The 27,436-nt window shown below is 44.4% G+C and overlaps 1 protein-coding gene across 2 annotated transcripts in view; it reads right to left on the reverse strand.

The window, feature by feature from the left end:
* Positions 1-27,436, reverse strand: part of MLH1 (mutL homolog 1) — a 58,768-nt gene that overhangs the window by 15,705 nt on the left and 15,627 nt on the right. For both annotated transcript variants that reach the window (XM_060110966.1, XM_060110967.1), the window contains exons 10-13: positions 25,319-25,412; positions 23,996-24,149; positions 17,566-17,942; positions 15,333-15,481 (exon numbers count right to left, since the gene is read on the reverse strand). In XM_060110966.1, coding sequence (XP_059966949.1) covers positions 15,333-15,481; positions 17,566-17,942; positions 23,996-24,149; positions 25,319-25,412 — 774 coding nt within the window. The remainder of the gene's footprint in view (positions 1-15,332; positions 15,482-17,565; positions 17,943-23,995; positions 24,150-25,318; positions 25,413-27,436) is intronic.

A 27,436-nucleotide genomic window follows, 5' to 3' on the forward strand; every position in this document is an offset into this window, starting at 1 on the left:
ACACAGCAGGTGAAGGAGCAAGATAAAAACCCACCAAACCTAACAAATGAAGAGGAAATAGGCAGTCTACCTGAAAAAGAATTAGGAATAATGATAGTAAAGATGATCCAAAATCTTGGAAATAGAATAGACAAAATGCAAGAAACAGTTAACAAGGACCTAGAAGAACTAAAGATAAAACAAACAACGATGAACAACACAATAAATGAAATTAAAGATACTCTAGATGGGATCAATAGCAGAATAACTGAGGCAGAAGAATGGATAAGTGACCCTGGAAGATAAAATAGTGGAAATAACTACTGCAGAGCAGAATAAAGAAAAAAAAAGGAAAATAAATGAGGACAGTCTCAGAGACCATTGGGACAACATTAAATGCACCAACGTTTGAATTATAGGGGTTCCAGAAGAAGAAGAGAAAAAGAAAGGGACTGAGAAAATATTTGAAGAGATTATAGTTGAAAATTTCCCTAATATGGGAAAGGAAATAGTTAATCAAGTCCAGGAAGCACAGAGAGTCCCATACAGGATAAATCCAAGGAGAAATATGCCAAGACACATATTAATCAAACTGTCAAAAATTAAATACAAAGAAAACATATAAAAGCAGCAAGGGGAAAACAACAAATAACACACAAGGGAATCCCCATAAGGTTAACAGCTGATCTTTCAGCAGAAAGATCTGCAAGCCAGAAGGGACTGGCAGGAGGGACTGGCAGGACATATTTAAAGTGATGAAGGAGAAAAACCTGCAACCAAGATTACTCTACCCAGCAAGGATCTCATTCAGATTTGATGGAGAAATTAAAACCTTTACAGACAAGCAAAAGCTAAGAGAGTTCAGCACCACCAAACCAGCTTTACAACAAATGCTAAAGGAACTTCTCTAGGCAAGAAACACAAGAGAAGGAAAAGACATATACTAACTAACCCAAAACAATTAAGAAAATGGGAATAGGAACATACATATCAATAATTACCTTAAATGTAAATGGATTAAATGCTCCCACCAAAAGACACAGATTGGCTGAATGGATACAAAACCAAGACCCATATATATGTTGTCTACAAGAGATCCACTTCAGACCTAGAGACACGTACAGACTGAAAGTAAGGGGATGGAAAAAGATATTCCATGCAAAGAGAAACCAAAAGAAAGCTGGAATAGCAATTCTCATATCAGACAAAATAGACTTTAAAATAAAGACTATTAGAAGAGACAAAGAAGGACACTACATAATGATCCAGGGATCAATCCAAGAAGAAGATATAACAATTGTAAATATTTATGCACCCAACATAGGAGCACCTCAATACATAAGGCAAATACTAACAGTCATAAAAGGGGAAATGGACAGTAACACATTCAGAGTAAGGATATTTAACACCCCACTTTCATCGATGGACAGATCATCCAAATTGAATATAAATAATGAAACACAAGCTTTAAATGATACATTAAACAAGATGGACTTAACTGATATTTATAGGACATTCCATCCAAAAACAACAGAATACACATTTTTCTCAAGTACTCATGGAACATTCTCCAAGACAGATCATATCTTGAATCACAAATCAAGCCTCGGTAAATTTAAGAAAATTGAAACTGTATCAAGTATCTCTTCCGACCACAATGCTATGACACTAGATATCAATTACAGGAAAAGATCTGTAAAAAATGCAAACACATGGAGGCTAAACAATACACTACTTAATAACAAAGTGATCACTGAAGAATTCAAAGAGGAAATTAAAAAATACCTAGAAACAAATGACAATGGTGACATGACGACCCAAAAACTATGGGATGCAGCAAAAGCAGTTCTAAGAGGGAAGTTTATAGCAATACAATCCAACCTTAAGAAACAGGAAACATCTCGAATGAACAACCTAACCTTGCACCTAAAGCAATTAGAGAAAGAAGAACAAAAAAACCCCAAAGTTAGCAGAAGGAAAAAAATCATAAAAATCAGATCAGAAATAAATGAAAAAGAAATGAAGGAAACGATAGCAAAGATCAATAAAACTAAAAGCTGGTTCTTTGAGAAGATAAACAAAATTGATAAACCATTAGCCAGACTCATCAAGAAAAAAAAAGGGAGAAGACTCAAATCAATAGAATTAGAAATGAAAAAGGAGAAGTAACAACTGACACTGCACAAATACATAAGATCATGAGAGATTACTACAAGCAACTCTATGCCAATAAAATGGAAAACCTGGAAGAAACTGACAAATTCTTAGAAATGCACAACCTGCCAAGACTGAATCAGGAAGAAACAGAAAATATGAACAGACATTCAATCACAAGCACTGAAATTGAATACTGTGATTAAAAATCTTCCAACAAACAAAAGCCCAGGACCAGATGGCTTCACAGGTGAATTCTATCAAACATTTAGAGAAGAGCTAACACCTATCCTTCTCAAACTCTTCCAAAATATAGCAGAGGGAGGAACACTCCCAAACTCATTCTACGAGGCCACCATCACCTTGATACCAAAACCAGACAAGGATGTCACAAAGAAAGAAAACTACCAGCCAATATCACTGTTGAACATACATGCAAAAATCCCCAACAAAATACTAGCAAACAGAATCCAACAGCACATTAAAAGGATCATACACCATGATCAAGTGGGGTTTATCCCAGGAATGCAAGGATTCTTCAATATACACAAATCCATCAATGTGATACACCATATTAACAAATTGAAGGAGAAAAACCATATGATCATCTCAATAGATGCAGAGAAAGCTTTTGACAAAATTCAACACCCATTTATGATAAAAACCCTGCAGAAAGTAGGCATAGAGGGAACTTTCCTCAACATAATAAAGGCCATATATGACAAACCCACAGCCAACATCATCCTCAATGGTGAAAAACTGAAACCACTTCCACTAAGATCAGGAACAAGACAAGGTTGCCCACTCTCACCACTCTTATTCAACATAGTTTTGGAAGTTTTAGCCACAGCAATCAGAGAAGAAAAGGAAATAAAAGGAATCCAAATCGGAAAAGAAGAAGTAAAGCTGTCACTGTTTGCAGATGACATGATACTATACATAGAGAATCCTAAAGATGCTACCAGAAAACTACTAGAGCTAATCAATGAATTTGGTAAAGTAGCAGGATACAAAATTAATGCACAGAAATCTCTGGCATTCCTATATACTAATGATGAAAAATCTGAAAGTGAAATCAAGGAAACACTCCCGTTTACCACTGCAACAAAAAGGATAAAATATCTAGGAATAAACCTACCTAAGGAGACAAAAGACCTGTATGCAGAAAATTATAAGACACTGATGAAAGAAATTAAAGATGATACAAACAGATGGAGAGATATACCATGTTCTTGGATTGGAAGAATCAACATTGTGAAAATGACTCTACCACCCAATGCAATCTACAGATTACATGCAATCCCTATCAAACTACCATTGGCATTTTCCACAGAACTAGAACAGAAAATTTCACAATTTGTATGGAAACACAAAAGACCCCGAATAGCCAAAGCAATCTTGAGAATGAAAAACGGAGCTGGAGGAATTAGGCTCCCTGACTTCAGACTATACTACAAAGCTACAGTAATCAAGACAGTATGGTACTGGCACAAAAACAGAAAGATAGATCAATGGAACAGGATAGAAAGCCCAGAGATAAACCCATGCACATATGGTCACCTTATCTTTGATAAAGGAGGCAGGAATGTACAGTGGAGAAAGGACAGCCACTTCAATAAGTGGTGCTAGGAAAACTGGACAGGTACATGTAAAAAGTATGAGATTAGATCACTCCCTAACACCATACACAAAAATAAGCTCAAAATGGATTAAAGACCTAAATGTAAGGCCAGAAACAGACTCTTAGAGGAAAACATAAGCAGAACACTTTATGACATAAATCACAGCAAGATCCTTTTTGACCTACCTCCTAGAGAAATGGAAATAAAAACAAAAATAAAGAAATGGGACCTAATGAAACTTAAAAGCTTTTGCACAGCAAAGGAGACCATAAACAAGATGAAAAGACAACCCTCAGAATGGGAGAAAATATTTGCAAATGAAGCAACTGACAAAAGATTAATCTCCAAAATTTACAAGCAGCTCATTCAGCTCAATAACAAAAAAACAAACAACCCAATCCAAAAAATGGGCAGAAGACCTAAACAGACATTTCTCCAAAGAAGATATACAGACTGCCAACAAACACATGAAAGAATTCTCAACATCATTAATCATTAGAGAAATGCAAATCAAAACTACAACGAGATATCATCTCACACCAGTCAGAATGGCCATCATCAAAACAAAATCTAGAAACAATAAATGCTGGAGAGGGTGTGGAGAAAAGGGAACACTCTTGCACTGCTGGTGGGAATGTGAATTGGTACAGCCACTATGGAGAACAGTATGGAGGTTCCTTAAAAAACTACCAATAGAACTACCATATGACCCAGCAATCCCACTACTGGGCATATACCCTGAGAAAACTATAATTCAAAAAGAGTCATGTACCAAAATGTTCATTTCAGCTCTATTTACAATAGCCCAGAGATGGAAACAACCTATGTGTCCATCATCGGATGAATGGATAAAGAAGATGTGGCACATATATACAATGGAATATTACTCAGCCATAAAAAGAAACGAAACTGCGCTATTTGTAATGAGGTGGATGGACCTAGAGTCTGTCATACAGAGTGAAGTAAGTCAGAAAGAGAAAGACAAATACCGTATGCTAACACATATATATGGAATTTAAGAAAAAAAATGTTATGAAGAACCTAGGGGTAAGACAGGAATAAAGACACAGACCTACTAGAGAATGGACTTGAGGATATGGGGAGGGGGAAGGGTAAGCTGTGACAAAGCGAGAGAGAGGCATGGACATATATACACTACCAAACGTAAAACAGATAGCTAATAGGAAGCAGCCGCATAGCACAGGGAGATCAGCTCGGTGCTCTGCGACCACCTAGAGGGGTGGGACAGGGAGGGTGGGAGGGAGGGAGACGCAAGAGGGAAGAGATATGGGAACATATGTATATGTATAACTGATGCACTTTGTTATAAAGCAGAAACTAACACACCATTGTAAAGCAATTATACTCCAGTAAAGATGTTAAAAAAAAAAAAAAAAGTTTAAAGAACTCTTCTCCGTACTCTGTAATGACGTATATGGGAATAGAATCTACAAATGAGTGGATATATGTATAACTGATTCACTTTGCTGTACAACTGAAACTAACACAACATTGTATATCAACTACACTCCAATAAAAATCAATTTAAAAAAAATAATAATACAATAGAACAGTTAATTAGACTTAATTGATATTTTCAGGATATTACATCCAAAAAAAAAGAAATTCTTTCCAAATGCATATGGAACATTCTCTAGGATTGACCACACACTGGGCCACAAAACAAGCCTCAACAAACTTAAGGATATAGAAATTGTCTCGAGCATCTTTTCTGACCACAACAGCATGAAACTAGAAATCAACCACAGAAATATGTGAAAAAAAAACGATTACATGGAGACTAAACAACATGCTACTAAAAAAACCCCACCAGGTCAATAATGAAATCAAAGAAAATTTAAAAATACCTTGCGACAAATGACAATAAAAACACAACCATACCTCCCTGGTGGCGCAGTGGTTGGGAGTCCGCCTGCCGATGCAGGGGACACGGGTTCGTGCCCCGATCCCGGAGGATCCCACATGCCGCGGAGCGGCTGGGCCCGCGAGCCATGGCCGCGGAGCCTGTGTGTCCGGAGCCTGTGCTCCGCAACGGGAGAGGCCACAGCAGTGAGAGGCCCGCGTACAGAAAAAAAAAAAAAAAAAAAAAAAAACACAACCATACAAAATCTATGGGATGCAGCAAAACCATTTCTTAGCGGGAAGTTCACAGCCATATAGACCTTCCTCAAAAAACAAGAAAAATCTCAAACAACATAATATACCACTTAAAAGAATTAGAAAAAGAAGAACAAAACCTAGTCAGCAGAAGGAAGGAAATACTCAAGATCAGAGAGGAAATAAATAAAATAGAGATTAAAAAAACAATAGAAAAACTCAATAAACCAAGAGCCGGTACTTTAAAAGGTTAAACAATATCGACCAACCTCTGGCCAGGCTCACCAAGAAGAAAAGAGAGAGAACCCAAATAAACAAGATAAGAAATGAAAAAGGAGACATAACAACCAACACCACAGAAGTACAAAAAACCATAAGGGAATACTATGAACATGCCAACAAATTCAACAACCTAGAAGAAACAGACAAGTTTCTAGAAACATACAGCCCACCAAAACTGAATCAAGAAGAAACAGATAATGTGAACAGACGAATCACTACTAATCAAAGTCTATGACCAGATGGCTTCACAGGCAAATTCTACCAAACCTACAAAGAAGAACTTATACTGATCCTTCTCAAACTCTTCCAAAAAAACTGATGAGAAGAGAACACTCCCAAAGACATTCTATGAAGCCACCATCACCCATGATACTAAAACCAAAGACACCACCAAAAAAGAAAATTAGAGGCCAATATCTTTGATGAATATAGATGTAAAAATTCTCAACAAAATATTAGCAAACCAAATCCAACAACACATAAAAAAGATCATACACCACAGTCAAGTGGGATTCATCCCAAGTTCACAAGAATGGTTCAACATTCGCAAATCAATCAATGTGATACACAACAGAAAAGACAACAACCACATGATCACCTCAATAGATGCAGAGAAAGCATTTGACAAAATTCTACATCCATTCATGATTTAAAAACTCTTATGAAAGTGGGTATAGAGGAAACATATCTCAACATAATAAAAGCTATTTATGACAAATCCACAGCCCATATAATACTAAACAGTGAAAAGCTGAAAGCCTTCCCGCTAAAATCTGGAAAAAGACAAGGATGCCCACTCTCGTCTCTTCTATTCAACATACTATTGCAAGACCTAGTCACTGCAATCAGATAAGAAAAAGAAATAAAAGATATCCAAATTGGAAGGGAAGAGGTAAAATTGTCATTATATGCAGATAACATGATTCTATATACAGAAAACCCTAAAGACTCCACACAAAAACTACTAAAACTGATAAATGAGTTCAACAAGGTAGAAGGATACAAGATTAACACACAGAAATTGGTTGCATTTCTTTATACTAACAATGAAATATCAGAAAGAGAATGTAAAAAAAAATACCTTTCAAAATCACACCCCCAAAAATAAAATATTTAGGAATAAACCTGACCAAGGAGGTGAAAAACCTATACACTGAGAACTATAAAACAATAAAGGAAACTGAAGAAGATTCAAAGAAGTGGAAACATATCCCATGTTCTTGGATTGGAAGAATTAATATTGTTAAAATAGCCATACTTCCCACAACAGTCTACAGATTTAATGCAATCCCTATCAAATTACCCGTGATATTTTTCACAGAACTAAAAAAATAATCATAAAATTCATATGGAACCATAAAAGACCCAGAATTGCCAAAGCAATCCTGAAGAAAAAGAACAAAGCAGGAGGTATAACCCTCCCAGACTTCAGACATACTACAAAATGACAGTAATCAAAACAGCATGGTATGGGACTTCCCTGGTGGTCCAGTGGTTAAGACTCTGCACTTCCAATGCAGGGGGTTTGATCCCTTGTCAGGAATTAGATCCTGCATGCCGCAACCAAGAGCCCACATGCCACAACTAAAGATCCCACGTGTCGCAATGAAGATCCCACGTGCTGCAACGAACACCCAGTGCAGCCAAATAAATAAATAAATAAAAACAGAACAACAACAAAAAAAAAAAAACAGCGTGGTATTGGGACAAAAACAGACATATGGATCAATGGATCAGAATAGAGTGCCCAGAAATAAACCCATACACCTATGGTCAATTAATCTTTGACAAAAAAAGCAAGCATATACTATGGGGAAAAGACAGTCTCTTCAGCAAGTGGTGCTGGGAAAATTAGACAGCTGCATGTAAATCGATGAAGTTAGAACACTCCCTCTCACCATACACAAAAATAAACTCAAAATGGCTTAAAGGCTTAAACATTAAGACATGACACCATAAAACTCCTAGAAAAGCTCAAAGGCAAAACACTCTTGACATAAATCGTACCAATGTTTTCTTAGGTCAGTGTCCCAAGGCAATAGAGATAAAAACAAAAATAAACAAATGAGACCTAATCAAACTTAGAAGTTTTTGCACAGCAAAGGAAACCATAAACAGAAGAAAGATAAGCTACAAACAGGGAGAAAATATTTGCAAACAATGCAACCAATAGGCCTAGTATCCAAAATATACAAACAGCTCATACAGTTCAACAACAAAAAAACTAAACAACCCAATCAAAAAATGGGCAGAAGGGCTTCCCTGGTGGCGCAGTGGTTGAGAGTCCGCCTGCCAATGCAGGGGACGCGGGTTCGTGCCCCGGTCCGGGAAGATCCCACATGTCGCGGAGCATCTGGGCTCATGAGCCATGGCCGCAAAGCCTGCGCATCTGGAGCCTGTGCTCCTCAATGGGAGAGGCCACAACAGTGAGAGGCCCGCGTACCGGAAAAAAAAAAAAAACTACAATGAGATATCACTTCACACCAATCAGAATAGCCATCATCAAAAAGTCTACAAATACCAAATGCTGGAGAGGATGTGGAGAAAAGGGAACCCTCCTAGACTGCTGGTGGGATTGTAAATTGGTAGAGCCACTATGGAGAACAGTATAGAGATTCGTTAAGAAACCAAAAATAGAGCTACCATATGATCTAGCAATCCCACTCCTGGGCATATATCTGGAGAAAAACATGGTTCAAAAGGATACATGAACCCCAATGTTTATAGCATCACTATTCACAATAGCCAAAACATGGAAGCAACCTAAATGTCCATCGAGAGATGAATGCATAAAGATGTGGCACATACATACAGTGGAATATTACTCAGCCATTAAAAAGAATGAAACAATGCCATTTGCAGCAACATGGATGCAACTAGAGATTATCATACTAAGTGAAGGAAGTTAGAGAAAGACAAATATCATATCACTTACATACAGAATCTAAACAAAAATGATACAAATGAACTTATTTACAAAATAGAAACAGACTCACAGACTTAGAGAACAAACTTGGCAGGGAGGGATAGACTGGGAGTTTGGGATTGACATGCCCACAGTGCTATATTTAAAATAAATAACTAATAAGGACTTAGTGTATAGCACAGGGAACTCTGCTCAATACTCTGTAATAACCTAAATGGGAAAATAATTTGAAAAAGACTAGATAAATATATCTACTCTTTAGATAGATATATATAACTGAATCACTTTGCTGTATACCTGAAACTAACATAACATTGTTAATCAACTAAACTCCAATATAAAATAAAATGTTAAAAAATAATAATAAAATTAAAAAGTTTAAAAAATATATATATGGGGGGAAGCATTCATAAAAAAATACCACATGAGCCCCAAACTGAGGGAAGATATTTTCACGTACCTGATTACTGTCTAGAATAAACATATAAAGAACTTGTAAAATCAGTTAGAAAAGACCAAGCACCCAACAGAAACACGAGGAGAAAGCTAGAACGGCACTTAAGAGAAGAGGAAATACACCTACTCAGCTTTATCAGTGATCAGGGAAACACGAATGAAAACCACCATTAGACACCATTTCACAAACACCGAACTGGTGAAAAGTCTGACAATATCAAACACCGGAGAAACAGTGGAGCAAAGCAACTCTCCACACTACTGGTGGGACCACACACTTAGTGACCTGTTTGGAAAACAAGCTGTCACTTTACAAGCCAGCAGTAACTCTAAGTGTGTGTCTACCCTGCACAGAGCTTCCCGGCCAGTGTGCCAAGCTCCTGATCTGCTCAGGTCCAGGAAAGGCTGGGGGCTGAGAGGCAGGGGTGACGCCCCTGGAGTCCTCCACATGTCCTTCCATAGCAGAATGAATGACTAAACATGTGGCCAAGTCAGGAAGTGGAATCTATTACAAGCAGCACAAGTAAACCGGAACGTAGCAAGATGGATGAATTTTAGGAATATGTGTATACTTATATACACTGAAGAAAAACATAATTCCCTTTATACAAAGTTTAAAATTTGTACAAGTAAACAATAAATTTTGTAGGGCTACAAATATGGGTGGTAAAACTATAATAAAAGAAAGGAAATAATAATCACAAAATGTAGGGTCACAGTTACCCTAAGGGAGGAGGGAAGGGGCTGGACAGGGAAAGAGCACACAGGGCTGCACAGGTGATGGCAACGAGCTGTTCCTTTAAGTTAGCGTTCATTTATTTTCTCCTGTAGATCCTACTTATGTTTCATAAGCATGATTTTGCATCTACTAATTTATCTGAATGTGTGTGTGTATGTGTACATACACATATATTTAATGGAAGAAGTAAACATACCACCACAAAGGGGGACAGGGGAGAGCGGGTGGAGAGAGCAGGGCAAGGGTCTGGGGACAGCCATAAGCCTGTACATCACATTTTTACTGTACTTTTTTTTAAAGCTTGGACACCACACGAGTTCTCACATTGTTACATAAGTTCTGCAACACTCTCTGTTCCCCCCGCAGAAAGAGGCCTATTTTCCTCATTTTTAGAATAAGTGTTCCCCTCTGTTCCCACTGGAAACTCAATGTCTCTACAGGATGTTCTGCGTAGGTGGAAAATGATTATTTTAAAAGCTGGAGAACATCAAATAATCCTGAATAATGAGGCACTGGAGGAAAGAGAAGCAGTGTAATTTACTAAAAAAGGGTCAGAGATTTTTCCATACAGATTTTTCATCAAAGCTCTGACGCATCCACAGGCCACCAAGACCCAGCCTGGCCAGGGGGCCGCGAGGGGGGCGTTGGCTCCCTGCAAGGGGCTCCATCCAGGCAGGAAGTCGACAAGGAGGACAGGCAAGGCTTCTCCTCCCTGGGCTCCGTGAGGCTGCTTGCACCCACTCCAGCCTCGTATCAGGACCTCTAGAACCTGTGCTTCATTCCTCTCCTAGTTATGCCCACAGCACTGGAGGTCTGTGGACGTTTCCCTGCCATTCTGCCAGCAGCAAAAAAGGACCAAATCCTCTGTGCTTCAAAGCCAAACCACACATCCAAACCACACAACAGCAGCCTAGGGTCTCAGCACGTTCTCTGAGAAGCAGCAAGTAAAGCCACCTGAAGGAAGGGTGAGCTGTCCTCTGGTTCCTAAGGGCCACGTGTGGAGCTTGCTTCCTGGCAGCCCCCGGACGCCAGGGCCTCTGGCTGCTGCCTGAGCTGATCAAGCAGCCCTTCCAGGCAGATGTTACCCTGTCACCCTGGTGACGCGGCCTCTGTCTCTGTTCCAGAACGTCCCTCATTCTACCTTATGTCACAGCCGGCGATTTACCAAACAACCCCCCGAACAGCGTGGACTCCTTTAAGACAGGGATTTGAGTGCATTCAATGCATTTTCTGCCTCAGGGCTCGGCGTGGTGCAATGTCTGCTGAACTGACTTCTGGGTGTTTTTTTTAAAGATTTTTTTATATTTATTTTTATTAATTATCATTTATTTTTGACTGCGTTGGGTCTTCGTTGCTGCGCATGGGCTTTCTCTAGTTGCGGCGAGTGGGGGCTACTCTTTGTTGTGGTGCGTGGGCTTCTCATTGCGGTGGCTTCTCTTGTTGCAGAGCACAGGCTCTAGGCGTGCGGGCTTCAGTAGTTGTGGCACGGGGGCTTCAGTAGTTGCGGCGTGCAGGCTCTAGAGCACAGGCTCAGTAGTTGTGGTGCACGGGCTTAGTTGCTCCGCGGCATGTGGGATCTTCCTGGACCAGTGACCCCTGCATTGGCAGGCGGATTCTGAACCAATGAGCCACCAGGGAAGCCCCCTAAACTGACTTCTTGAACCAAAAGAAGCTGTTATGTGGTGACAAACCATGGAAGAGTGTGTACACTTAAATCCAGGACTGTTCACCAAACATCAAGAAAATAAAGTTGTGGATGAAATGCTAAGCACATTTTCAGATTCAAGCGATAGCAAATAACTTATGACATTCCTCATCCTCCTTAACAGATCAAAATTATGTGACTGGCAATAAGTAACTTAGTCATTATTAATCCAGGATAAGCCTAATTCCACGGAATGTAATGGGATACCGGGCCAGAAATTAACCTCGTTGGTTGCTCGAAACTGTCCCCAGGAGAACTGGGTAAATCCACAGACTCGAGAGTTGTCCGACGGAGAATTCAACTCTGATGTCCCTCAAAAATAGTTTCCAGGGCTTCCCCTCTGAGGCGGCTCCTCCCAATACCTCCTTCAGCAAAGATCTCCTGAGTTCCCAAGCCAGGCACTCTGCCAGGTACCACGATGAAATAATCACACAAATAAGTGCAACTAAGAACGTTGTTAAAGGAAAGCATCTTACTTCCCTCCTGGGCCAGGGTCACAGCTCTGTGGGGGCACAGCCAGGCTCTGGCCTGCCTCCCCAGATCTGAGCTTCAGAGAAATCCCCGTAGGCATTCAACTCAGAGACAAGCAGCACCCCCGCTTGGGGCCGCATCAACAGATGCAGTGGGCAGGGCCCGAGGCAGCGCGCCCCACCCCCACCTTGGCACATGGCGTCTCAGGTGTTCACCACAATAGCCCGGTAAGGGCTGTAGCAGGAGCACCATTTCACAGAGCAGGGAAAGGCCCCACAAAGGTGAACAGACTTCTGAGTGCCTACGGAATGGCGTAGCTGGCAGGGGCTTCAGCAGAGTCCTCCTGGCTCCACAGTGCTCACCCCACTCCCCACACCAGGACTGGGACTCCCTCTGTAAGACCCTACCCTGCATGTCTGAAAACAGCCTCAAGTCTGAGGGATCAGGGGTCACATGCTGTGCTCATCCCAACACGTGATCTAGAGCAGCTGATCTAGTTTTGCACCTAAATACTGGGCTAGTGTCTCTGATGCAGGCCACACCAGTAACGACCCACCCTCCACAGGACAGGCACCCAGGCCAGTTTTGCCTTGTAGGGATGTTCCAACTAGCCTGTCCTCTCCATCTTCCATTTCCTTATCTTTAAAGCAGAGGTAACAGCATCTGCTCTGCCTCCCTCACAAGACTATTCTAGAATTAAATGAGGCAGCCCTCATGAACGTACAATGTCAGATTTATGTGAAAGTGAATTTAGATTCATCAACACTTCATCAGTGAACTCCAAACCTGACCAAACTTGGTGCAGGTTAGCTTTGTACTGCACTGAAAAGAGTTTGCAACTATTCAGAAATTTATTGAAATTATAACTTTAAATAGCCTGCTTTGCATAAGGAATACAAATCCTTAAAGAAAACTCAGTAAATTCCAAATCTGAGGGAGTCTGTCAATTAAGCAACTGTGAGGAAGGCTACTAAATAAATTAAGTCATGGCCCACCCTCCTCTTAATTATTTTAAATGGTTTTAAAAGCTCCCAGCTTGAAAGCCAATAACAGAGGGAAAGAGCAACGGGAGCAAATCTTAACGGAAACAAATCAGAAGCCAACTGGCAGTGCCGTCTGCAAGTTGCAAGGCCTTAGTCACAGGAAGCATGTAGCCTTCCAAGGGAACAGGCCCCTATGCCTTTCCCCACATGCAGACAAAGGCCCAGAGTGCGAAGAAAAGAAAGAACGGGCAAGGAAAAGCAAATTGAGGCCTTCCTGCATTCATTCAAACAAGCAGTGACTGAGAGAGATGTAAGGGGCCTCTGAGTCACAGCAGCTGTTTAGGAGGCTAAGAGTCAGTGAGAAAGGCACTAAATTGCTCCCTGGCTACGCCACACAGCTTGTGGCATCTCAGGTCTCTGACCAGGGATCAAACCTGGGCCCTCAGCAGTGAAAGTGCAGAGTCCTAACCACTGGACTGACAGAGGATTCCCCACTCATTTCTTTTTTTTTTTTTTTTTTTTTTTTTGCGGTACGCTGGCCTCCCACTGTTGTGGCCTCTCCCGTTGCGGAGCACAGGCTCCGGACGTGCAGGCTCAGCGGCCATGGCTCACGGGCCCAGCCGCTCCGCGGCATGTGGGATCTTCCCGGACCGGGGCACGAACCCGTGTCCCCTGCATCGGCAGGCGGACTCCCAACCACTGCGCCACCAGGGAAGCCCCCACTCATTTCTTTTAGAAGTCCAGATTGTCATATTTTAAGATAAATTTCAACACTGCTATAAAATGTTAACTTGTTTAATCAAGAAATGTGTAGTAGGGCTTCCCTGGTGGCGCAGTGGTTGAGAGTCCGCCTGCCGATGCAGCGGACACGGGTTCGTGCCCCGGTCCGGGAGGATCCCACATGCCGTGGAGCGGCTGGGCCCATGAGCCATGGCCGCTGAGCCTGCGCATCCAGAGCCTGTGCTCCGCAACGGGAGAGGCCACAGCAGTGAGAGGCCCGCGTACCGCAAAAAAAAAAAAAAAAGAAATGTGTAGTAGATGAAAAATGGCAAGCCCAGGGCTAAACTGTGTAGACTCAAGTGCAGAGCCGCCCAGTGGAGCCCAGCAATGACGGCTCCACCTGGAGCACGACTGTGACTCATCAAGTGGGGTCAGGACTGCTATTAGGGCCAAGTCACTATCACACACCTCAGTCCCCGTGTCAGTTCATCCCTGGGAGGTGATGAGGCCCCTTTCATTACTAAAACCATAAAGTTAGTTTTGGAGTAATGGGGACTCAAATGGAGTTCTATACTCAGGTGTTCTGAGAGCTATTTCTGAGGAAGATATTGATTTTTCACTTTATCTTTAGGATATAAAAATATCTATTGACTCCTTACTCTGTACCAAGTGTTTTACTTACATTTTCTCTCTAATCAGCACAATAATCTTCAAGCGCGAAATTAATCTCATTTTACAGATGAGGAAAAACTGAGTCACGGAAAAGTTAGGTCATGAGTCTAAGGTCACACAACAGAAGCAGTAGTGCCCAGATACAAACTAGGGCCCCCCAGAGCCTGTGCACTTTCAGCAACAGCACACCCAGGGCAGGCTGTGCTGCTTTTAGCTAAGACAGAAATCAAACTGAAGATTATTTAAATGACCACTTTACTCTGACTCCTCTGGTTTAACGAGAGTACCAATTAATTCTTACTAAAACCAGAGACTACTTTTTCCCTTCTCTCCCAGTTGAAAATTATTTTTCAGCTGCTGCTGCTGTGGGTTTTACTAAAGGAAGCGAGGTTTGCTCAGCACACTGCAGAGGCTGTCTCAACACAAACGCTTCCTGCACTTCCCAAACCTTCACATTAGCAGTTCTGGCCCTGGGAGTTGCAGGCAGCCCTCAGCACTTACGTACTCTCATGTCCCCGCTCACTGATTTCTTCCTGGAGACTCAGAATGCTGGTGAGGTTAATGATCCTTCTCCGGGGGGTACAAGCTGCTGTCATTTCTTTTCGGGATGCATCCTCCACCATTTCCAAATCAGAGCCTTCCCGATGTCTCTTTCTGCAAAGTAAACGAAGAACTGGCAGCTCATAACTATCTTAAAAAAACTGTTTCAAACTCAGTCAAATTTTGTGCCTTGCACTTTGGAGAAGGGAGCAGCTTCTCTGTGCCGGCTCTCCACATCTGGGGAGGGCTCCCTGTGCTGGTAGCGGCCAGCCAGATCAGGATGTCCTTCCAGATACTGCTTCTCTGACACCCCTCAGGCCTTAGCAGTGGCCACTGCAGGCAGCAGGGCTTTGGAGTCTGGCTCAGCCCAGAGACCTGCAGGGCCTCGATCAAGTGCGCTGACCTCACCACATCTCATTCATTCAGCCCTCCATCCATCCGTCCATCAGGCACTGTTATAATACCAACCTCACACAGCCACGACAAAGTGCCTGCCCTCACCATGCTAGCTTTCTAGCAGGAGAGTCAAACAGCAACCGAGGAAAGATAATTTTAAGTAGCAACAAATACTGTGACGAAAATAAAACAAGGTAACAGAATGAAGGGGAAACGAGAGAACTTTAGATTAAATGGACAAAGAAGGTCTCTGGTAAGAGGCGACATCCGAGTTGAGACCTGGGTGACAAGAAGCCAGAGAGTTCCTGCGCCGAGGGACCAGCAAGAGCAAAGGGGTGAGAGCTCAGGGAGGTCGGGTCAGCAATGGAGCAAGCATGGCCAAAGCGCCACGAAGGGGAGGAGAGTGATGAGCTGGGGGCGGGCAGGCTGGTTTCACCCCAAGTGCCGTGGGAGGCACTGGCTTTCAGCAAGGAGTGAGACACCCTGGTTCCTGGTTCAGAAAGATTCCTCTGCTGTGTGGTAAATGGCTCACAGCATTAAGTCCCCAAGTGATAAACAGAAATGTCACCCTTCCCAGTAGGGCTGTTAAGAGCATTAACTGAGATAATGCATATTAAGTATCTGGCACACAGTGGATGCTCAGTGAACGTTAGCATCCTTTATTATTCTCTGAAAACAAATCCTTAGAAGCCATCTCCCTAGACTGACTTGGAAATGAGCAAACTGGAGTTTAAAAACTCACCCAAGTTCCACTGGGCAATCAGAGCCAGGGTTTCAGTGGTCAGCCACCAGGGGGACGTGCGGCCTCAGGCAAAGGACTTCACCCTGAGCTCCGGGGTCAGTACCCGCACACACTGAATAAGGAACATCCACCTTACAGATGTCAGTGAGATGTCCTTGAAGCACCCACAGAGTGTACACTGAAGAGGCTCAAAATTAACTGACGGTCATTAGTACGGATGTTCCTGCCCCCTCTCTCTAGCTCTCGTTCACCACTAGCTCATGCACTTCAGGGAGTTTCATAATTTGAACTGAGAAACTGTTCTTCTTCTGAAAGGAGTGAAAGTAGCTTGGAGTAGGATGGAAGAATCCTCCAGATATTTTAGGTCCCCCTTTCCAGACACCTCTGCTGTTGAGGCTTTATCAAAATTCAATACTAAAATTAAAGGATAAATCTTCTGATTTTTTTTCTGATGTGTTTTTAAATAATGTTTGGAATCACGGCCATTTAAGATATTGCAAAGGCCACTGTGATGGGTGACTCTAAAGCCATGGTCAAAGGGCAACAGTAGGCCAGGCCAAAGCACCAACCCATTGGCGGGAGAGAGAGAATCAGGGAGAGAAGATGCAAGGGGTTTGTGACAGTCCAAGTTAGAAGGTAGTTTCATTAAAGAACGAAGGAGGACTTCCCTGGTGGTCCAGTGGTTAAGAATCCGCCTGCAAACGCAGGGGACACAGGTTCGAGCCCTGGTCCGGGAAGATCCCACATGCCGTGGAGCAACTAAGCCGATGCACCTCAACTACTGAGCCTGTGCTCTAGAGCCTGTGAGCCACAATTACTGAGCCCGCGTGCCGCAACTACTGAAGTCTGCATGCCTAGAGCCCGTGCTCCACAACAAGAGAAGCCACCGCAATAAGAAGCCCGCGCACCGCAACAAAGAGTAGCCCCTGCTCACAGTAACTAAAGAAAGCCTGCAGGCAGCAATGAAGACCCAATGCAGCCAAAAATAAAATAAATTTAAAAAAATAGTTAAAAAAAAAAAAACGAAGGAGGCAAGCTGTGCTTTCCCACAAGGCCATACCTGGGGTTCTCGGGGCTGGAAGAGGGCCCTCTTTTCTCTGACGAGTCTGCAGTCCTCTTTGTTGCATCCTCCTCCAAGCCCTGATTCTTGGCAGCCACTTCAGCAGGAGCTGAGAGTTCAAGCATTTCCTCATCCTGCTGCCTGGCCCCGCTACTAGAAGCAGCTGTCCTGTCCTCTAGGACAACAGCCTGGGGCTGACTGGATAGGGCCTTGCTCACAGGCTGCAGGAAGGCATCGAGTTTCTGTTCCCGGCAATCTGTGCGGACCATCTGGTGGGCATACACCTTGTCGCCACTTCCAGCAGTAGATGAGAGGGTCACACCTGTTGTGGATTTAACCACTTCCCCAGAGGGGCCAGTAAGACCTGGTAGTAAAGTCTGTGTCAAAAAAGAAGACAGTGGGAAGAGTCAGTGTATGAAGGAGAGAAGCACAGGTCCCAAAATGAAGTAAAAGCTAGAACCAGGTATATCATTACAGAATTATTATAGAAGCAATTCTGACCAAAATTTGAAGTATGAAATTAAAAATACACAAATATAAAATTCAGCTAAATCCTTATAATTTAAAAACTGGTTTGAGGGCTTTCCTGGTGACGCAGTGGTTAAGAATCCGCCTGCCAATGCAGGGGACATGGGTTTGAGTCCTGGTCCGGGAAGATCCCACATGTAACGGAGCAACTAAACCCGTGCACCGCAACTACTGAGCCTGTGCTCTAGAGCCCATTAGCCACAACTACTGAGCCCACGTGCCACAACTACTGAAGTCCACATGCCTAGAGCCCATGCTCCACAACAAGAGAAGCCACCACAATGAGAAGCCTGCACACCGCAACAAAGAATAGCCCCCACTCGCCGCAACTAGAGAAAGCCCGCACGCAGCAATGAAGACCCAACGCAGCCAAAAATAAAATAAATAAAATAAATTTATCAAAAAAAAAACTTAAAAAAATAAAATAAAAACTGGTTTGATATAAAAATACTAGTGTAAAACTCTCATATTTTTGTCTACTTTTTATTTTTATTTTTTATTTTTTTTTCTTTTTGCGGTATGCGGGCCTCTCACTGTTGTGGCCTCTCCCGTTGCGGAGCACAGGCTCCGGATGCGCAGGCCCAGCGGCCATGGCTCACGGGCCCAGCCGCTCCGCGGCATATGGGATCCTCCCAGACCGGGGCACGAACCCGTATCCCCTGCATCGGCAGGCGGACTCTTAACCACTGCGCCACCAGGGAGGCCCTACTTTTTATTTTTTTGCTGCCATAAGATATTTTATTTTTTTATTGTGGTAAAGTATACATAACATAAAATTTATCATTTAACCATTTTCAAGTATACAGTCCTGTGGCATTAAGTACATTCACACTGTCGTGCAACCATCACCAACATCCATCCTCCCAAACGGAAACTCTCTACCCATTAAACAGTAACTCCCCATTCTCCCCTCCCCTCTAGCTCTGGCAACTACCTTCCTACTGACTATTTTTAAACATACAGATTTCCTAGGTCTGTCCACTGGAAAGGCCTGAAAGCTATGACCCACCCAGTAGCAATGAGGTCCCCCAATCCCAGATTATAGTGTCTAAATGCCATTCCCCACTAAAATAAACCAGAGTTCCTTGGAAAAGTGGCCAATTCCAGGGCTTGGGCTGGGTAAGTACAGAGTGAGCCTACAAACATCCTGTCTCACCAGACACAAGGAAACTATCAAAAACTCATGGAATTGGGTCAAAAGGACAACAGCCCCAGCATGAAGGGGCTTCTGCTGGCCAAAGATGGAATAATTTGACTACAACTGATTGAATTACGATGCTTGTTAACAACTATGACAAAATACTAAAAGAGAAAGAGAGAAAAATGGAGAAGAAGCAAAAGAAGGAGGGAGAGAGGGAGAGACAGAAAAAAGTCATTAAATGTTACTGGACATTGCTAGGACACCAACCCATTTCCCTGCAAATTGATCATCAAAGGCATAGAACTCAGCATTTATCCTTACTTTCTGGTATGAACTGTATTTCAGGATAACCTGATAGCTCTAACAAATGAGTGAAATTTTTCCTGTACAGAAAATTATAGCTCATTAATAAAGAAGAAATAATAAAATCAGAAAATCATAATCTTGCAATCCTAATGAAATAACTGATGCAGGCAATGGTCATCAATGAATGGTGAAACCTTTAAGCTAATCACTAATAGTGAACTTTATGGTGAAGGAATCAGGCTGTCACCAGCTAAGCCTGCTGAGAAATCTTAACACCAGGATGATAGAACAAGCCATCACGCGCCTCCTGCTGGGATTTGATAGAAAGTACATGGCAGGGGCTTCCCTGCTGGCACAGTAGTTAAGAATCCGCCTGCCAATGCAGGGGACACGGGTTCGAGCCTTGGTCCGGTAAGATCCCACATGCCGTGGAGCAACTAAGCCCGTGCACCACGATGACTGAGCCTGCACTCTAGAGCCTGCAAGCCACAACTACTGAGCCCGCATGCCACAACTACTGAGCCTGCACACCTAGAGGCCGTGCTCCGCAATGAGAAGCCACCACAATGAGAAGTCTGCGCGCTGCAACAGAGTAGCCCCCGCTTGCTGCAACTAGAGAAAGCCCACGTGCAGCAACAAAGACCCAATGCAGCCATAAATTTTTTTTTAAAAAAGTACATGGCATCATCTATCACAAATTCTTGCAAACATTTTTTTTAATCTGAATATAATCATACCTCTAGATCTAATTTTCAGTTTATAGGAAATACGGAGGATTGAAACAAGTTAAAGGACACTAAGAAGAAGCAATCAGCTAACCCAAAATGTGCATTTTTCTACAGGACACCTTCAAAATAAGCTAATAAGAACTATAAGCAAAAAAGGTAGGGTGATCTTCCTAGTTTCAAAGAGACATAACCAAATATATGAGTGGAACTTGACTGGATACAGATTTGAACAAAGCTACTTTTTTTTTTTTGGCAGTGCCACACGGCTTGCAGGATCTTAGTTCTGCGACCAGGGATTGAACCTGGGCCCATGGCAGTGAAAGCACCGAGTCCTACCCACTGGAATGCCAGGGAATTCCGGAACAAAGCTACTTTTATAAAAAGATATTTTTTTGAACAATTGGGGTATTTGAATACGGACTGGATGTGAAATGGTATTATTACTATTAATTGTATTAGGTGTAAAAGGACATTGTGATTGTATAAGGAAAAAAAATGTTTTTAGATGCATAATGCAGTACTAGGGGAAAAATAAGTGCCTGGAATCTGCTTTAAAATACTCCTCCCCAGGGACTTCCCCAGTGGTCTGGTGGTAAAGAATCCGCCTTCCAATGCAGGGGACTTGGGTTCGATCCCCAGTTGGGCAACTAAGCCCGCGTGCCACAACTACTGAGCCTGTGCACCTCAACTAGAGAGAGAAAACCCACATGCCACAACTAGAGAGAAGCCCGAGTACTGCAATGAAGATCCCGGGTGTCGCAACTAAGACCCAACTCAGCCAAATAAATAAATAAATAAATAATAAAAATTAAGAATTAATTTAAAAATACTCCTCCCCATCCCCCACCCTCAAGTGGGAGAGGGAGAGAGAAAACAAAAGTGGCCAAGTGTTGATGGTTTGTTAAAACTGGGTGATAGGTACATGGAGATTTGCTGTATTACCTGCTTTTCTGTGTGTTTAGAAAGATTCAGTAATAAAGAGTTAAATAATAATTAAAAGTTACAGTAGCAACTCTGCTCAAAAAGGAAAAAGTCTCCTGGGACAGTTTAAAAAGCCCTTGAGATGCACTTACTTCATTTGCCTGTGCAACTTCCACACGTGGATTTTGGGAGGCAGAAAGTAACACAACTACTCTGCAGACAGTAATTTTAAAGTCCTGAAAAGTGAAATACCTTGTCCAATACGACAGAGTTGGAACAAACTGCAAGAGCCGCCAGGGTTCCCGATTTCCATACCAAATGGCCTCACAGCAAACCAGGGCTCTTGCTGTACTAGCCCCTGGAGTGGAATGCAAGGCACAAGCTGGGGAGCAGGACGAAGGTGACCCACAGCCAGAAGGTCAGGAGCCAGGGCAACCTGCTGTTGGCAGGGCAAGGTGTTCTGCTGACCCCACAGGAGCAGGGACAACCTGACTTTGGAGCCCTCCACGCAGAGCAATGCACCAACAGAGGGAGGCCCTCTGATCCAGAAACCCACCTTCCTTCTAAAGACACACTGGTCAGGACGATGCAGAGTTCTTTCGGGAAATAAAACATAATCTAACTAAATGAATCTGCCTCACACAAGATCAGACAAAGAGGAAAATTGAGAGGTTCTTTTCCCAGTGGAGTGACAGACTCCTCCTGGATCTCTGGTGAACCCCTTCCTCTGGGCCTCTCCCCCAACTCCCCACCAGCCAACCCATGTCCAGGTGCTGGCAATTCCAGATTTTTAACTATTAGTGAATGGAGCCACGTCCTCTGCCCAGACCCCCTCCCCACTTGTCCCAAGTCGCTGTGGGTTTCCATCCACTCTCCAGGCCACAGCCAGAGAGCTCTTCATAAAATGCAAACCAGGGCTTCCCTGGTGGCACAGTGGTTGAGAGTCTGCCTGCCGATGCAGGGGACATGGGTTCGTGCCCCGGTCTGGGAAGGTCCCACATGCCGCAGAGCAGCTGGGCCCGTGAGCCATGGCCGCTGAGCCTGTGTGTCCGGAGCCTGTGCTCCGCAACGGGAGAGGCCACAACAGTGAGAGGCCCGCGTACCACAAAAAAAAAAAAAAAAAAAAAAAAATGCAAACCAGATCCCATCAATTCCCATCAAGTCAAGGTCTAAACTCCTTACTCCTTAACTTACTGATAAAAACCTCTCGATCTGGCCTGAATTCTGCAGTGAGCGTAGGCCTTCAACACGCAGGCTCCACGTTGCTTAACCCCGGCTGCACATGCCAGCACCCGGCAAAGCTTTTAAAAACTACTGATGCCCAGTCCCCACCCCCTGAGATTGATTTATTGGTTTGGGGAGGGCCCAGGTATTATCTAAACGATTCCCAGGTGATTCTAATGGCAGCCGGCATAGAGGACACTGACTCAGCATGCTGAGCATTCAGATCCTCAACACCTGTTCTCTTGCACCCGCCCCGCCCCCCCACCTCTCCGAGGCCTGTATCCTCGTCCTTTCCTCTGCCAGAAACACCCTGTGCACTCCTCATCCCCTTCTGCCCACCTAATTCCTTCTCAGCCTTGGGGGCCCAGGCGCCACATCCCTTCTTTCACATCTCTAAGGCCCAAGCCCAGGACAGGAGCCCCTCCTCCCTCCTCCCAAGTCTCTGTTTTTCTCTCTCATGGGATGGAGACCGTACCCAGCAGCACCTTGCCCATGGGGGAGCCTCAGCACATATTTGGGGAGGGAGCAGTAAAGGATGCTGAGCAACAACAACGGATAAAAACCACCTGCCAGTTATGGAGCACACCCTGTGCAGCTCCTGCTCCAATGGCTCACACACACCCCACCCTCAGCCCCAGCAACCTCCAGGTGTGTGGACCCCAGGGCTGCCCCAAGTGCGTTCATTTCGCTGCTGGTCTCCCACCTAGGTTCTTTCCAGGTGGTAACCGTGAATACTCTTATGGGAAGCACTCATCTGCTTGGTCACTCGGAAACTTTTCTGAGAAGCAGGGCTCACAGAAGCCCACTCTCTGCTTGCAGGACCCAGTGTAATTTAACAGGGAAAATGTTTCCATTTCTGTAGTTTTGGTGTCTGCTGTGCTTCTGATGAACCCATCCTCACTATGAATACAGTACAGGACTGCCCAGAAATGATGTCATCTCAGAACTGGGACAGGAGATCATATTATCAACCCACTATTTTACAGATGGGAAAACTAAGGCCCCAGAGAGGGGGAGCAGTTTATAATCAAAGCACTTAGAACCTGGATAATTGTAATAAGATGAACAGTGCCAGGTCCTGGACCACTTTCCATCTGCTGTTCACCAACCCCTTGTAACCGTCCTTGGATGTGGGGGTGACCACTTCCACCTTTACTGAGGGGGACGTGGAGGCCAGGGAAGGTTAGTCACATGGCAGTAACCGAGGTCTGACACGAGAGGCCCCGCCCTTCCCCCTGCCTCTCCAGAGCCTGGCCCCTGCACTCTGCCCTAGGTATGCGGAATCAGCCTCCTCTGAACGTCTCCGGTGGAGAACGCAGGGGAGCGGCGCCCTACTCTGTTTCAGACAGCTCATTTTCCTAGGAAGGCAGTCTAAGGTCAGAAGGAGGCAGAGAGAAGAACTCAGGGCTTATGACTCCAGGCCCAGGAATAACACCACAAAACCTTCACAGTTGGGTTCAAAGAAGGAAATGCTGCTGAAAGAAAGTCCTAAAGCAACCGTCAAAAACCTGGGCTCTCATGTGACAGGGCACATTTAAGGTGGCAAAGGCACCAGAGAAAGAGCTGGGTAAAGTGCCCCCACCTGGGTGAAATAGGTCCTGGAGGCGTTGGAGCCCAGGAGCCTACTCTCAACGTGCTGCTGCACCCGCTCCAGGATGCTGTCCTCGTGCAGGAAGTGAACTTCGTGCTTCGTGGGGTGCACGTTGACATCCACATTCTGGGGGCTGATTTCTAAACTGGCAGGAAAAAAGAGAAGAGTTACCTCACATGGTGAAGAATGGGGGCGGGCAGTTCACTCACGGTGTATGTGGTGGGTGGAAGACTTGAGGCCGAGTGACACAGCGGTTAAGACTTCAAGGTCAAGTCTGAGTGACTGGGTTCAAATGCTGACTCTGCTACTTGAGAGCTGAGTGGCTGTGGGTAAGTTATAGCATCTTTCTATGCCTCGGTTTCCTCACTTGTGAACTGGACATACATGGTGGGGATTAAACTCGTGTAAAGCACTTCGCACATACCCGGCATGTTTATCAGACGTCAGCTGTTATTATCACCTCTCCAGAACTAGTGGAATTTCTCATTACATAACCCAGGGCCAAGGCACTTAACTTCTCTGGACTGGTGCTCCCATCTATAACCATGAACCTGTCCCTATTTACTGCTCAGTATTACATGGAGATCAAAACAGTATATGTGAGAGAACTTTCTAACATTAAAATGTAATACAGGGCCTCCCTGGTGGCGCAGTGGTTGAGAGTCCGCCTGCCGATGCAGGGGATACGGGTTCGTGCCCCGGTCTGGGAGGATCCCATGTGCCGCAGAGCGGCTGGGCCCGTGAGCCATGGCCGCTGGGCCTGCGCATCCGGAGCCTGCGCATCCGGAGCCTGTGCTCCGCAACGGGGGAGGCCACAGCAGTGGGAGGCCCGCATACCACAAAAAAAAAAAAAAAAAAAAAAAAAATGTAATACAAAAGTCAGTTTAGAGGCTGTGCCAGCTATCAACTTATTGCCTCAGGCCAAATTCACCATTCACTGCTGGCTCTGATAATGGAGTGTTGTAGTGTGGATCTTTGTAGGTAGAGGGCACTGGACAGACCCTGGAGAAGGAAGGGTTTCTCTGCCAGGTTCGGGCAGGTTCCTCCTGGTGCAGGGGCAAGACCTTATTCACCTTTGTTTCACTAACACACTGCCTGGCACAAGGGAGCCTCTCAATGGGATTGTGCAGGAGTGAATAAATAAAGGAAAATTGTACCCTTTACCTGTGAAAAGGGAAAGAACAACCTGTGCCAGTGGGGTATGGGATTCACTCTGACCAGGCTAATTAGCAAGTCCATCTCTTTCAAAGAGGACCGCTGGACAGAATTACTCTTCCTTGTGAGTCTTGGGTAAGGAGTTCAGAGCTGCATTACCTGAGGTACAGGAACGGGTGTGTGTTTTTGGGCAAATATGCTGCATACACCGTTTCTATGGCTTTTCTTAAGGAAGCTGACTCTACCAGACGATCTAGAAAATAAAAGTAATTAGCTCAAATCTGTCCCAAGGGGTGAGGTGACAGGTGCACACCTATACTATGCCATGACATCAGCTCAGGAAGAACACCTCTGGGGTGACATCCACATCAGCCCCCTTTACCATTACGACTCCTCAGCATCTCACCGTGGGATTGGGGCTCTCCTCTTACCCGAGTAGCAGGAATACGACAGGGCAGTCAATTCTGCCTCCCCAGTCCCTTCCCCCTGCCAGTCCAGGTGGACCACGTGCCCTTGCTCAGAATTTCATTCTGCAAATACATCATGGGGACCTACCACACGTGCCACAAGCTGGGAGACAAACTCTGGTAAATAAACCTAATTCCAACTCCCAGCGGTAAGGACCACAGGGGAGGGAGCAGCTACCTCTGCTCAGGGACCTCCAACAGTGGGGGAGCCAAAAGGAGTACTTAAGGTTAAGAGGGCATTTTCCAGGCATTTCAGGTGTAGAAATATCTGAATGCACGTTGAAGGTAATTTAGGAAATGAGGCAGGCTTGAGGGGGTGGAAAACAATAAAAGCTGGGAGAGATAAGACTAAAATCAGGGCTTCCCTGGTGGTGCAGTGGTTAAGAATCCACCTGCCAATGCAGGGGACATGCGTTTGAGCCCTGGTCCGGGAAGATCCCACATGCCATGGAGCAACTAAGCCGGTGCTCCAAAACTACTGAGCCTGCGCTCTAGAGCCCGTGTGCCACAAATACTGAGCCCACGTGCCACAACAACTGAAGCCCATGCACCTAGAGTCCGTGCTCCACAAGAGAAGCCACCACAATGAGAAGCCCACATGCCACAACTAGAGAAAGCCCATGTGCCACAAATACTGAGCCCACGTGCCACAACTACTAAAGCCCATGCGCCTAGAGTCCGTGCTCCACAACAAGAGAAGCCACCACAATGAGAAGCCCACATGACACAACTAGACAAAGCCCGTGTGCAACAACAAAGGCCCAATGCAGCCAAAAATAAAATAAATTTTTTTTAAAAAGGAGCTGCTTTCAAAAAAAACGACTCAAATTAGAGGAAGATCTTCATACAACACAGCTCTCTTTTCTCCTCAGACCGATGACCTGCTGATGACCTGCTGTCCTGCGTTGATGGAGCCAAGGATATGCCACATCTTTTTATTTCCAATGAGAAGACGGCCGTGATCTTAGCAATGAGGAGACTATTATTCTGAGTGCTCACTACATCACCCACAGCTGCCTCAATAATACACAGCTGCTGTACTGTGTAACCTGACAAAAGGACAGCTGGAGCCCCTCAGCTGAGATTTCTGAACTTGAGATATGCCTAAGGAGTGTTCTTTGTCCCTGCCACCTGAGTGAGCCTGCCCAGTGTGTAGATAAGTGAATGACACACATAAGAGTCTGACCTAACCTCTAAAAAGTCTACAAATAACAAATGCTGGAGAGGGTGTGGAGAAAAGGGAACCCTCCTACACTGCTGGTGAGAATGTAAATTGATACAGCCACTATGGAGAACAGTATGGAGGTTCCTTAAAAAACTAAAAATAGGGCTTCCCTGGTGGCGCAGTGGTTGAGAGTCCGCCTGCCGATGCAGGGGTCACGGGTTCATGCCCCGGTTTGGGAGGATCCCGCGTGCCACGGAGCGGCTGGGTCCGTGCGCAGTGGCCGCTGGGCCTGCGCGTCCGGAGCCTGTGCTCCGCAGCGGGAGGGGCCGCGGCAGTGAGAAGCCCGCGTACCACAAAAAAAAAAAAACAAAAAACTAAAAATAGAATTACCATATGATCCAACAATCCCACTCCTGCACATATATCCAGAAAAGAAGAAAACTCTAACTCAAAAAGGCACCCCAACATTCACAGCAGCACTATTTATAACAGCAAAGACATGGAAGCAACCTAAATGTCCATCAACAGATAAGTGAATTAAGAAAATGTGGTTTAGGGACTTCCCTAGTGGTCCAGTGGCTAAGACTCTGCACTCCCAATGCAGGGGGCCCAGGTTCAATCCCTGGACAGGGAACTAGATCCCAC

Source organism: Mesoplodon densirostris, chromosome 10, assembly GCF_025265405.1.
Source record: "Mesoplodon densirostris isolate mMesDen1 chromosome 10, mMesDen1 primary haplotype, whole genome shotgun sequence".
Classification (NCBI taxonomy): Eukaryota; Metazoa; Chordata; class Mammalia; order Artiodactyla; family Ziphiidae; genus Mesoplodon; species Mesoplodon densirostris.